The 13,669-nt window shown below is 44.8% G+C and overlaps 2 protein-coding genes across 3 annotated transcripts in view; one reads left to right on the forward strand and one right to left on the reverse strand.

Annotated features, from left to right (window-relative positions):
• nmrk1 (nicotinamide riboside kinase 1) overlaps nt 1-563 on the reverse strand; it is a 53,359-nt gene extending 52,796 nt beyond the window's left edge. Inside the window, exon 1 of one of the 2 annotated variants that reach the window (XM_033017563.1) lies at nt 424-563. Coding sequence is in view for 1 of the 2 variants with exons in the window: in XM_033017562.1 (XP_032873453.1) it covers nt 209-522 (314 nt within the window). In the remaining variant the exon portion in view is untranslated. Of the gene's footprint in view, nt 1-208 lie in introns of both variants that reach the window. The other variant, XM_033017562.1, reaches the window with a different exon arrangement.
• Nucleotides 564-727: 164 nt separating this feature from the next.
• ostf1 (osteoclast stimulating factor 1) overlaps nt 728-13,669 on the forward strand; it is a 79,955-nt gene continuing 67,013 nt past the window's right edge. The window contains exon 1 of the mRNA XM_033017564.1: nt 728-904. Within this exon, the coding sequence (XP_032873455.1) occupies nt 871-904 (34 nt within the window). The 5' untranslated portion in view covers nt 728-870. The remainder of the gene's footprint in view (nt 905-13,669) is intronic.

Here is a 13,669-nt window from a genome sequence, read left to right on the forward strand (position 1 = left end):
GGAACAAGATGCTCATTTCCGAGTATGAAAATGGCCATAACTTTTTAAATACTTGAGATATGAAAGTGAATTAGGTGTCAAATTAAACTTATTTTTATGCTTTATCTGATGGGATAAATTGCAGACTTGATTTTTAAAATCTCAACATTTTGTAACATTGCTACGTTGTGTTGAAAGGTTAGTAACCTGAACCGTTATAGCTCTGTACCTCCGACGCTGCCCGACCTGCAGGGATTTTACCACCGCTGTCTGTCTGTCTGTCCTCCCTCCTTTAGTGCCAGGATCTCTCTGTCTATCCCGTGACCCGCGCTTGGGCTCCGGGGCCGGACAGCGTCCGCAGCCGCCGCCGGGTCTCCGCAGCCGGTTGGACGGGTTGACGACGACCCGGGCCCTGGGCCCCGAACATGAGCGGAGCCCCGTTACCTGAGCGACGCTGAAGCCCCAGCATATGCGGCCAAACCAGCAGGACAGACGCTCGGTGACGTCATGGGCGGTGTGGCGACACCTTGCTTGGTGATTCATGCCTGGGTGCTGACGCTGCGACGTCTGTCCGCCGGGCGGGGCGTCCGTACGGTGACGTCAGCCCGCTGAGCGGGACGTAGCAGAGAGTCGGCGGTGTGACGTCACGCGCCAGGCGGGAAGGGCGGGTCGTCCGTTCGATGACGCCACTCCGTCGGGCGGAGCGGGTTGTCCACGCCGCTGCGTCATCACGCCCGACGCGCCGTTCTTCCTGGTTCCTCCCTCCCTCCCCCCGCCCGCTCGGAGCGCGTCTCTGCTGCAACTTCCTCAACCCCGGAACCCAGATAATCCTCGCGTTTGCTGTGATAGCTTACAATTACTTTATAAAATTTGATACTATCTGAGACAGCAATGTCAAAACCACCACCTAAACCAGCCAAGCCAGGTAAGGTGCCTGCGTCTAATTGCATTTGATTGTCGTGGAGCAGCGAGTTCAGATCCAAGGAGAACTTGTTAAAAACTCTGAAGTTTCCTTTTAAGGTGTCAGCGTGTCGCTGATCTGTCTACTTGTATTAATCTATTTTATTCATTCAACGATGTTAAATTCTTCGCGATGTGTATGGCAGGAAATGTATTGGTTGACATCCAGACAAGGTTTTGTATTTATAAACCCCTTTTAATGTAGCAAAATGACCGAAATGGCTTTACTGGTGCGTTGTCAGGCAAATGTTGACATAGACATAAATCACTAAAAATTGGGTCTCTTAAGGGTGGAAAGAGAGGTGCGGAGGATTCGGAAGAGACATTCAGGACATCGGGCCTCGGTACTAAGGCGTATCCACTAATGGGAAGACAAATAAATAATGGGACAGTGAGAGGATAAATTTATAGGTGCTTCCCATCTCACGGCTGGAAATCAAGTCAAGTGATATGAACCAGACCAATGAAATTCTAACGTTACAGATTTATAGGCTCATTAAGGTCAACAACAACAATAATTGCACGATATCAGTTATTCCTGGTAAACTAGACCACGATAGTGCAAAAAAATAAGAAGGTAGAATAACCATTGTTTAGTGGACATAACCAAAGTCTGTAGTGGTTCCGTAGAGTTGAGATGTTTGATATTATTGTGGTTAGGTTTGTGTAGGGGGTTCATGAAGTTGATGGTTGATGGGAACAAGCTGTTCTTGAACCTGGCAGTACAGGTTCTCAGGCTCCTATACCATCTTCCCAATGGTAGAAACGAGAAGAGAGTGTGTCCACGGTGGTGTAGGTCGTTGATAATATTAGCTGTCTTGAGTCAGCGTTCACTGTATGGTCCTTTTGATAGTGGAGAGGTCCATATGCAATTGTAATTAATTTATTAGCCAAGTATGTAAAAACATACTTCGAATTGACATACATTCATACCAAAAAAGCACCAAGACGCACAACTACATAAAAATCAACCTAAACATCCACCACAGCGCACTGTGATGGGAGGCAATAACGTATTATCTTCTTGCCTCCTTTTCCCGCGCGGTCGGGGCAGCAAACCATCCACAGTCGGGGCGATCAAAGCTCCTGTGATCGGGGCGGTCGAAGCTTCTGAAGTTGGAGCTCCCGAAGTGAGTCCCTGACAAAGGGATCACGAGCTCCATTATGTTACGTCCGCAGGCTCCCGAAGTTGGAGCTTCCAAAGTCGATCTCCAGCAAAGGGACCGCCAGCTCCACGACGTTAGGCTGCAGTGCGTGCGGACAGAGATACCATAAGGAAAAAGTTGCATCTCCGTCGAGGAAAGAGATAAAAAAAGTTTCCCCATCGCCCCACATAATACAAAACTAAAGATACATTAAAACATACATTTAACACCAGACTAAAAAAACAAAAGAAGAAAAGGACAAGACAGACTGTTGACGAGGCTGCCATCGTATGGCGCCACCCGGTGGAATGATGGATCACTTTCAACAGCTTCCTTCATTTGTGAGCATTCAAATTATTGAACGAGACCACAATGCAACCAGTCAGTATGCTCTCTATTGTGCGCCTGTAGAAGTCCAATAGAATAGTCTGGACTTGCAGAATCTCCTTTCAACCTCGGAGGAAGTAGAGGCGTTGATGAGCTATCTTAATGATTGCATCATTTTGCTGGGGCCAGGACAGATCATCAAAGATGTGCACACTCAGGAACTTGAAACCGTTAGCTCTCTCCACAGCCGCCCCATCAATGAAGACAGGTGCATTGTCCCTCGCCTTTCCCTTTCTGAATTGAATAATCAGTTTCTTGATCTTAGACTCAGAGCTGCCAAGTTGGCATATTGGACTAGTCCTGTGTGCCTGCATTTGGCCCATATCCCTCTAAACCCATCTACTCCAAATGCTTTTTTAATTTAAATCGTAATTTTATCCACTGCTATAGGTTCTTTTAACAGCTCATTCCAAATACAGACTACCCTCCGAGTGAAAAAATTGTCCATCAAGTCCCTCTTAAATCACTCCATTCTCACCTTAATTCTATGCACTCTTGTTTTTAAATCCTCTACCATGGGCGAAAAAAACTGAACATTCACCTTATCCATGCTTGCACACCTCAACAATATCAACCCCCGGCCTCCATGCACAAAATAAATAAAACCTCAGCCTATCCAACCTCTCGCTTTAATTCAAGCCTGCAAGCCCTGGTAATATCCTAGTGAATCGCTTTTGCACCCTTTTCAACTTAATGACAACCTAACTATATACCTGCTAATGTTTTGAGCAAGATCATTGTTCTACCACTGCTCAACTGATCTCTATCCTGTACTTTGACTTGTTATTACCCATTATTTGTCCAATGCTGGTGGTAAAGTCAGAGAATTCAAAGATGGCATTGCAGCTGTGTCTGGCTAGTACATTTGCAGACTGTGAGGAAGGCTGCCAAATTCTACAGTGGGGTATAGATCAGGTACACAAATGATGGAGAAATGGCAGATAGAGTTTAATCTGAGCATGTGTGATGCGGTGCACTTTGGGAGGTTAAATATTAGAGGAAAATATATAGTTAATAGCTAATAGTTAACGATATAAATGTAGCGGGATCTTGAGGTACAAGTCCATAGCTCTCTGAAAGTGTAGGAAGGAGCTGCAGATGCTGGCTTACTCCAAAGATAGACATAAAATGCTGGAGTAACTCAGCGGATCAGGCTTTCTCCACAGATGCTGCCTGACCCACTTAGTTAGTCCAGCTCTCTGAAACTAGCAGCACAAAGAAATAGCGGTCAAGAAGGCATGTAATATGTTTGTTTTCACTGGTTGGTGCACCTATTTTCTATGTTTCTATTGAGTATAATAATCAAGAAGTCATGATACATCTTTATAGGCCTTTAGCTTGGTCATATTTGGAGTATTGCATACAGTTCCTGTGTCCTATTACAGTAAGGGTATAGAAGCTTTGGGTGCAGAAGAGGTTTACCTGAATGCTGCCTGCAGTAGAGGGTATTAGCGATTTAGCGGGTAGATTTAGAGGGTATTAGCGATAAAGAAGGTTGGATAAACTAGCATTTTTGTTTTGGCAGACGAGAGGTTGAAGAGAGACCTGATGGAATTATATAAAATTATGAGGGGTGTAGATAGGGTAGAGAGTCAGAACCTTTTCCTCCAGGGTGAAAATGTCAAAGACTAGAGGGCGTAGCTTTCAGGTGAAAGGGCAAAATATAAAGGAGACTAGACCAAGTGCAGACCCGTTGGGTCTGTTCCCTCAACGTGTGGTTGCGGGGGGTGGCATGCGGCGTCACACACACTATCTACCTCCCCCCCCCCCGCACACACGCTAACTACCCCCTTGATATATTAATATTAGTTTGCTCATTTTACCCCATAACCGCCCTATCCACTGACGCATAACCCACAGCTCGCAGGCGCGTCTAGAGGGGGGGGGGGATAGAGAGTGAGGGCAGAGAGAGAATGGGGAGAGACAGAGAGAAAGGGGCAGAGACAGAAGGGCAAGAGACAGAGGGAGAAGGGGGTGGAGGGGAGGGGGAGAGGGTGGGTGGATGAGGGGGGAAGGTGGGGAAGGAGGGTGAGAAAGATGGGAGGGGAGAGAGAGAGAGGGAAGGGGGGAGAGTGAGAGGAGGGGAGAGGGGGGAGGGAGCGAGAGATGGGGGAGAGAGAGGGGAGAGACAGAGCAGAAGGGCAAGAGGCAGGGAGGAGGAGAGGGAGGGTGGGTGGGGGGAGGTTGGAGGAGGAGGGGTGAGAGGTGAGGAGAGAGGGGGGGAGGGTAGGGGAGGGGTGGAGGGAGGTCAGGAGGGAGATGGGGTAGGGGAGAGAGGCGGAAGAGTGGAGGGAGGGGGAAGAATGGGGAGATGGGGTAGGGGAGAGGGGGAAGAGTGGGGAGAGGGGTAGGGGAAGAGTGGGGAGGGAAGGTGAGGGGTGTGGGGGCAGTCCATCTATCCCCCACTCCCTATCACCCCCACTCCTCTCAATTCCCACATTCTACCTCCTCATCTCCCCCATTCCCCCCTCTCCCTCCCGACTCCCTCCTCTCCCTCAATCCCTCCACTTCCCCTCTTCACCTCCCCAGGATCTCACCTGTCCTCCGGATCTGCAGAACTTGCTCGTTCACAGAGAGGAACACAGAACAGGGAGGAGTCAGAGAGCCAAATGTCAGCGCGCGTCGGGGGGGGGGGGGGTGACATAACTCGGCCTCGCGACACCCGCAGCCATTGATAACTGCCAGCTGACAACAGCCCTTTAAAGCCGCTAAGGCAAGACACGTTCGCCCAGGAGCGAGCGTTCACAGCAAAGAAGTACCGGCTTCTGACTCTCCGGAAAACCACAGCTGGAATGAGCTGCGCCGGTTGTGAGGAGAAAGTTCAGCGGAACTTATGAGGAGAAGTTCAGAGCGTGAGGAGTCACTGCACCGAGATCTGTAGAACAAAGAAGCTATAGCGGAACGCAGCTGTAGAATCTTTGTTCTGCAGAACTTTCTCGATATTTCTGCGCCTTTAATCCACAGTGGGGGGGGGGGGGGGGGGGGGGGGGGGGGCCCAGGACGCAGGTGGGCCTGGATTGGTGGTCATGTGGGCAATGTGACGTCAGCAGCTGGTTTTGTGATTGTCAGCAATGTGACGTCAGCAATTGAGTTTTGTGAACAATTTTATTCAAAATTTGGGGAAATAATTGTCCAAGGAGTGGATTTCTGAACTCATAAATTAAATCCCTACCGAAAATTGTAAAAATCTCCACGTTTTTGCGTCTGGTTTTCGAGGAGATACGTTTCAAAGGCACCCACACACACATACACATAGTTTTAAAAGTATATAGATATGATATGATGTGTGGGGCAATCTTTTTACACAGAGTGTAATGGGCGCCAGAGACGTGCTGCCAGGGCGGTGGTAGAGACAGATATGACTGTGGTGTTTAAGAGGTTTTAAGTTTGGCACATGGATATGGAAGTGTATGGATCATGTACAAACAGATGAGATTAATTTAGTTTGGCATCATGTACAGTACAGACATTGTGTGTCGAAGGGCCTGTTCATGTGCTGTACTTTATTAAAAAAAGTTTTTTTTTAAAAACAGGAATGCAGATTATTATCTAAATGGTGTCAAGTTGGGAAAAGGGAAAGTACAATGGGATCTGGGGATCCTTGTTCATCAGTCAATGAAAGTAAGCATGCACGTACAGCAGGCAGTGAAGAAAGTGAATGCATGTTATGACATTCATAACAAGAGGAGTTGAGTATAGGAGCAAAGAGGTCCTTCTGCAGTTGTACAGGGCCCTGGTGAGACCACACCTTGAGTATTGTGTGCAATTTTAGTCTCCAAATTTGAGGAAGGACATTCTTGCTATTGAGGGAGTGCAGCGCAAGTTCACAAGGTTAATTCCCACGGTGGCATATGCTGAGAGAATGGAGCGGCTGGGCTTGTATACTCTGGAATTTAGAAGGATGAGAGGAGATCTTATTGAAACATATAAGATTATAAAAGGTTTGGTCACGCTAGAGGCGTGAAGTATGTTCCCGATGTTGGGGGAGTCCAGAACTAGGGGCACAGTTTAAGAATAAGGGGTAAGCCATTTAGAACGGAGATGAGGAAACACTTTTTCACACAGAGAGTTGTGAGTTTCTCTGGATACTTTCAGAGAACTAGATAGGGCTCTTAAAGATAGTGAAGATGGGGAGAAGGCAGGAACGGGGTGCTGATTGTGGATGATCAGCCATGATCATATTGAATGGCTCGAAGGGCCGAATGCCTACTCCTGCACCTATTGTCTATTGTCTATGTTTTATGTATCCGGTCATGAATATAGAGAGTCGAGAAGGAGACTGAACATGCAAGGTTGCGATGTCCCGATACTGATGGACTTGGAGGAGGAGGTGTTGTTGCCAATTTGTACTGTTTGAAGTCTGTTGAGGAAGTTGAAGCTCCAGTTGTACAAGGACGAGCAGAGTCCCAGTTCCTTGAATTTGACTGCAAACGCAAGCCACGTTCCCACCCGGCAGAAGATGCCAGCAGCCCTGCAGCAGCTGGCAAATCCATCCCGTCAGTCAACCAAACATATGTTTGTATGTAGGGCCTGACTATAAGTCAGGTGTTTGTAAACCAGTGACGACAGGTAACCCCAAAAATCGCTACTACCATAGGATACCTCGTTGGGTTTTTGAGAAGCATTAGAGGTTTGGAGCCACACAAAATTGCTGGGGAAACTCAGCGGGTGCAGCAGCATCTATGGAGCGAAGGAAATAGGCGACGTTTCGGGCCGAAACCCTTCTTCAGATTTGGAGCCTCCGTGATTTAACTTACGGATATACCGACCCCGATAACGGACGTTGTGACAATGGACACCAAGCACAACGACCGTTACGGGATCTTTACTGTACTGTATTATCTTTATGTTACTGTATTTTTCTCCTGGTATTGATGAAGATATATCCCCAATTCATTATCAAAACGTATATATATGAGGGGCCATATGAAGTTTATTTATGAATTAAATATTCATAACTAAATGTGGCAGTGTTTTTAATGCCACATTTTTGGTGTCCAAATTGGTGGTAAAACGATAAAGATTTGTCTGTCATGAAAAAAGTTTTTGACTTCGGTCTTCAAGTTATCTAATTTATATCTGTTATAAGGTTTCACATGATGGGTAGATTTTTGTTAAGAACAGTGTATTGGTGTAAATAACGGAATAATAATCGTGTTCCTCAAAATCTCTCCAGTATTGTAAAAAGACACATATGCTCTGGAGCTGAAGACACAACAGCAAATGGTTTAGTACTGACAATTGTGAACCAAGGCCCATGTACTCTTTCAAGCTGATGTAAAAGATACGGCTCAAATTGAAGAAGTACCGCAGTTATTTTTGGTGCCGATCCAGTATTTATCTTTCACTCAACTTCACAAAAATAGATAATTTGGTCATTGTTTTGTTGCTGTTTGTGGAAGCTTTGCTATATGCAAATTCTATGACTGCCACTGCACTTCGTGTGGATTTAAAAAAAGTAAGAACTCAAAATAAACGTACATTTTAATTTCTTTTGCTCCAGATGAATATTTACAGCAAATACACATGTGTCAGCAAAGAAGAAATATGAAAACGGGAAGAGTATTTTTTATGACATACATGTGTTCTAATTTAGATCCAGTATATATAGAAAGCCATTACTATTCTAAACTATGTCATGCTACGGAAGATTGTGAAGGAAATGGAATCTGAATTTATTAGAGTTTTCTGTTGCATTTCTATTTTGTTTGTGAATAGCTAATGACCCATGAAAGGAACTAAGACAAAATACCGTGTATTGTATTGATAGCAATTAGAGATGAGTACATCATGGGTGAAATGGAACTTGCAAAAGACTTTTGTGTTTTTTAATTTGCTGAATATTCTGTTCATCTGTTATGAGGAATGTGAACCCTGCAGTTTAACCTATTTGATATTAAGAGGATTATTTTGATGGTTTGTGTTTTCTTTTAGTAATGGGAGGTATTATTAAACTTGAAGGTACACAAAAATGCTGGAGAAACTCAGCGGGTGCAGCAGCATCTATGGAGCGAAGGAGATAGGCAATGTTTCGGGCCGAAACCCTTCTTCAGACTTCAGAAACCCTTATTAAACTTGAAACTGGTAACTCTGAAAGAGGGATAGTATCACCTTGAAGCTTTAGAAACATTTGGTTAAGCTGCATTTCGAGTATTGCGTGTGGGCCTGGTCATTCCAGTACAGGATGGATGCTTGATTCTTTGGGGAGGGAAATGTTGCTTGGATCCATGAGTATTAGCTATAAAGAGAGGTTGGACAAACTTGGAATATCCTCTCTGAAGCATCGAAGGCTGAGGGGACACCTGATAGAAGTATGTAAAATTATGCGAGCCATCGATAAGATAACTGTCAAAGCGTTTTTCCCAGGGTGGAAATGTCAAAGCCTAGAGGGCATAGCTTTAAGGTGAGACGGGCAACGTTTAAAGGATACATTTTTTTTTTAACACACGAGTGGTGGGTGCCTGGAACTTGCTGCCAGGGGTAGTGGTGGAAGCACGGAAAATAGTGATGTTTAGGAAGCTTTCAGATAGGCACGTGTATATGCAGTGAATGGTGTAATGTGGATCACGTGCAGGCAGAAATTTGTTTAACTTGGTATCATGTTCGGCACAAACATTGTAGGCCGAAGGGCTGTACTATTCGTCATCCAAACATCAACCATCCTTTTCCCCCAGAGATACTGCCTGATCAGCTGAGTTACTCCAGCACTTTGTGTCTATCTTTGGTCTCAACCAGCATCTGCAGTTCCTTGTTTCTACAAAATGCTGACTTGGTCTACAACTTTCAAAATTGTACTTTATGGTCAATCATGATGGTTCATCGAGTCGCATGTTTTTCAAATGCGCACCCACAATTCACAAATGATTTTCACTTAGTGCTTAACACAGCATTGAAAATAGTTTGTGGAAGCTGACTGGGGATTCAACAGCAGAATAGTTTAATCCTCAACAGGGAATTTAAGGAAGGATTAAGGATGAGCATTTGTGTTTTTCTTTTCTTTTTTCTCTCTCTTGAAGTGAAAATGAATCTACAGTTTAATGAGGCAACTGGAGTCGACAGATTCTACCAACATAATATATGAGAAACAAATGGGCCCAGAACATGTCGTCAGCAGTGAACCACTCAACTACAAAAAAAGAGTGCATATATCTTGTCCATTCCCAAATATAAATATTTGTTAAGTGCCTGTTCCAAACTTGATGACAGAGCCCTGTACAATAGCTCAATTTCTTGATTAATATGGGTGTCAGAGGTTATGGGGAGAAGGCAGGAGAATAGGGTTAGGAGGGAGAGTTAGATCAGGCATGATTGAATTGCAGAGTAGACGTGTTTGGCCGAATGGCCTAATTCTGCTCCTATCACTTACGAGCACAGCCTTCCATTCATAAATTTGGTCATGTTAGGATAAAACGACGCTCCATTCATGAAACCGTGAGAAAAATCTGCTGACTGAGACTGCATCCATTTTAACCAGCTATCGAAACACTGACACAAAGTACTGGAGTAACTCAGCGGGTCAGGCAGCATCTTTGGAGAACATGGTTTGCTGACGTTTCAGGTCAGGACTGAAGAAGGATCACAATCCAAAATGTCAGCCAACCATTTCCTCCAGAGACACTCCTTGACCCGCTGAATTATTCCAGCATTTTGTGTCTTCCTTTAGAATAAACCAACATCTGCAGTTCCTTGTTATTACAGACAAACATTGATGGTATTTTATAGGAATTTCAGAAAGTAGGAGCAGGGGTAACACTCCTGCCATTCAACATCATCACGAGTTGATCAGCCTCATCTCTTCAACCAGTCCCCAAAGCCTTCAATCCCCTACCTTCCTAAAGTATGGTAGACAAAAATGCTGGGGAAACTCAGCGGGTGAGGCAGCATCTATGGAACGAAGGAAATAGGCAACGTTTCGGGCCGAAACCCTTCTTCGGGCTGATGTGAGGGTGGAGAAGGCGGGGGTGGGAAGAAGAAAGGAAGTGGAGGAGCCAGTGGGCTGAGGGAGAGCTGAGAAGGGGAGGAGAAAGTAAGGACTACCTGAAATTAGAGAAGTCAATGTTCATACTGCTTGGGTGCAAACTGCCCAAGCAAAATATGAGGTGCTGCTCCTCCAGTTTACGGTGGTCCTGACTGGCCATGGAGGAGGCCGAGGACAGAAAGGTCGGATTCGGAAGGGGAGTTGAAGTGCTGAGCCACCGGGAGATCAGGTTGGTTATTGCGAACCGAGCAGAGGTGTTCGGCGAAACGATCGCAAAGCTTATGCTTGGTCTCACCGATGTAGAGCAGCTGACATCTAGAGCAACGGATGCAATAGATGAGGTTGGAGGAGGTGCAGGTGAACCTCTGCCGCATCTGGAAAGACTGCATGTGTCCTTGAATGGAGTCAAGGGTGGAGGTAAAGCGACAAGTGTAGGTTGCAAGGGAAAGTGCCCGGAGAGGGGGTGGTTCGGGTGGAAAGGGACGAATTGACCAGGGAGTCACGGAGGGAGTGGTCTCTGCGGAAAGCAGACAGGGGAGGAGATAGGAAGATGTGGCGAGTTGTGGGATCACGTTGGAGGTGGCGAAAATGACGGAGGATTATTTGTTGTACGTGATGGCTGATAGGGTGGAAGGTGAGGACAAAGGGGACTCTGCCCTTGCTACGAGTGGGGGGGGGGGGGGGGATGGGGAGTGAGAGTAGAGTCACTGGGTATAGAAGAGACCCTGGTGAGAGCCAAGTATGTTGGTTCACTGCAGTGCTTGAATTGAATGCTTTTAGAATTCCATTAAAAGATGGAAATCCCACTGCTGGGGATATGTTGTGAATAGTCACTTGTTACAAAATCATAGTATGTTATTGTTAACTTTGATGTTGGGCAACAAAGACCTCTAAAGTGTTCACTGATGCAAGATCTGGTAAGAAGAGTGATTGTTAACACTGAACTGAAGATGATCTATTGTGGTCATGTCAATTTATAACAATCAACAACAAAGAATGAAAATTGCATATTCGGTACAATTACCAGACAATTAGAAATTAAATCCCAGTGGCCACTTTCCTGGCAAAACAAAATCTAGCAGTTCGAGTGCATCATTGCTGGCAGTGAGAAGAGAGACATCTAGATGCTCCAGGCAGTTGAGAGGACCACAGCATTTAAATAGAAGGTTTCAAAGGGAATAACTATGAGAACATAGAACAGGACAGCATAGGAATGGACCCTTCAGCCCACAATGTTTATGCTGAACACGATGCCCCGCTGAACCGATCTCATCTGCCTGCACATGATCCATATCCCTTTATTCTCTGCACTTCCATGTGCCTAACCAAAAGCCTCATAAATGGCACTATTGTATCTGCCTCCACTACCACCCCTAACAATGCGTTCCAGGCCCCCACCACCCTACCCTCTGTGTTTCAAAACAACTTATCCCGCACATCTTCATTAAACTTTCCCCCTCTAGCCTTATAGCGATGCCCTCTAATGTTGAACATTTCCACCCTGGGGGAAAAAGGTTCTGACTGTCTATCCTATCTGTGCCTCATAATTTTATATATTTCTATAGTCTCCCCTCAACCTCTGACATTTCAGAGAAACCAATTTGCGTTTATCCAACCTCTCCCTGTAGCTGAAACCTTCTAATCTAGGCAGCATTCTGGTAAACCTCCTCGGCACCCTGTCCAAAGCTTTCGCATCCAGTTGAAGTTGACATTTATTGCCACATGCACCAATTAAGGTACAGTGGAATTTGACTTGCCATGCAGCCATACAATCAATATGAGCACAATACACAATAGAATACAACATGAACATCCACCACAGTGGAATCAACATTGAACTTGGACTCCAAGATTCCTCTGCACATCAATGCAGTTAAGGGTCCTGCCATTAACTGTTTCCTCTCTCCTTAATGTTCATCCTCCCAAAGTGCACCTCGCACTTGCTCAGGTTAAATTCCATTTGCCATTTTCCACAACTTCTGTAGCTGATCGATATTCCACTGAATCTTCTGAGAAATAAAGGCATATCTTTCCCTTGTTCTTGGTTGGCCTGAGAATTTATGATTAGCTGCCATCTTGAATTGCTACAGCTGCAGTAATGGAGGATGAACCTGGCCACAATAGTGAAGTTGTAATCAGATTCATGAAAATGTTCATTAAGAGGAGGAAAGAAAAGAAAGTCCTGGAAAAACGGTTGTGGTTTTCTTTGAATGGCCAATTCAGTGAGCACTTGAAATTATAAAGAATCAGAATAAGGAGCGGTCGACACAAGGAACTGCATATTCTGTTTACAATAAAAAGACATAAAGTGCGAGATTCACTTAACGAGTCAGGCACATCTGTTGAGAACATGGATAGGTGAAGTTTTGTGTTGGAACCCTTCTGCTGAATAAGGAGAGGAACTTTATCCATTGAACCGCCATTCATGAATAAGGAGATGGAGATGCAGAATCCTAAATAGGACATTTATTGCAGATTGGGAGAAAAATCTTCCAACAGTGAATTATAAAGTTGAAAGCACGATAAAAGTTAGCGACATTAGCTTTTGAGAATAGGTTAAAGAACATTCGCATTAAAATTCTATAGGACATGAGTGTCAGGGGAAGGGCTCCTCGTATAAACTCTATAACATAAAAGACCTGTTCTGAATATATTATTTTGCTGCATATGATTCTTTATTGGTTAATGGTTGTGAATTACTATAGACATGTACAAGATTAGTTTTATGGTGTCATTCCTGAAGTGGATTGCCAGAATACATAATTGGCACTAACTGTTATAAGGGGAATATATTATGCTTGTTGTTCTGAAAGGGTGTGATCAATTGAAATAAAGGGTATTGTGACATTTCCCACTTCATGTGCAGTTTGAAATTTATGTTTGACTTTACAAGGCTGTCGATGCCAAGTCAGTGGATATTTTTAAAGCAGAGATAGATAGATTTTTGGTGAGTACAGGTGTCAAAGGTTCTGTGGAGAAGGTAGGAGAATGTGGTTAAGAGTGAGAGATAGATCAGCCATGATTGAATGGCGGAGTAGACTTGATGGGCCGAAAGGCCTAATTCTACTCCTATCATTTATGACCTTATGAATCTGGTTTCTACGAGGGTGAAGATATCAGCACAAAGCAAAAATAAGTCATCTACATGGCACTTCTGCTTAATTATGGCCACGAATACTTCTGCTTTTTGTTAAAGCACATATTCTGGGCCTCCAGCATT

Source organism: Amblyraja radiata, chromosome 3 (assembly GCF_010909765.2).
Source record: "Amblyraja radiata isolate CabotCenter1 chromosome 3, sAmbRad1.1.pri, whole genome shotgun sequence".
Taxonomy (NCBI): domain Eukaryota; kingdom Metazoa; phylum Chordata; class Chondrichthyes; order Rajiformes; family Rajidae; genus Amblyraja; species Amblyraja radiata.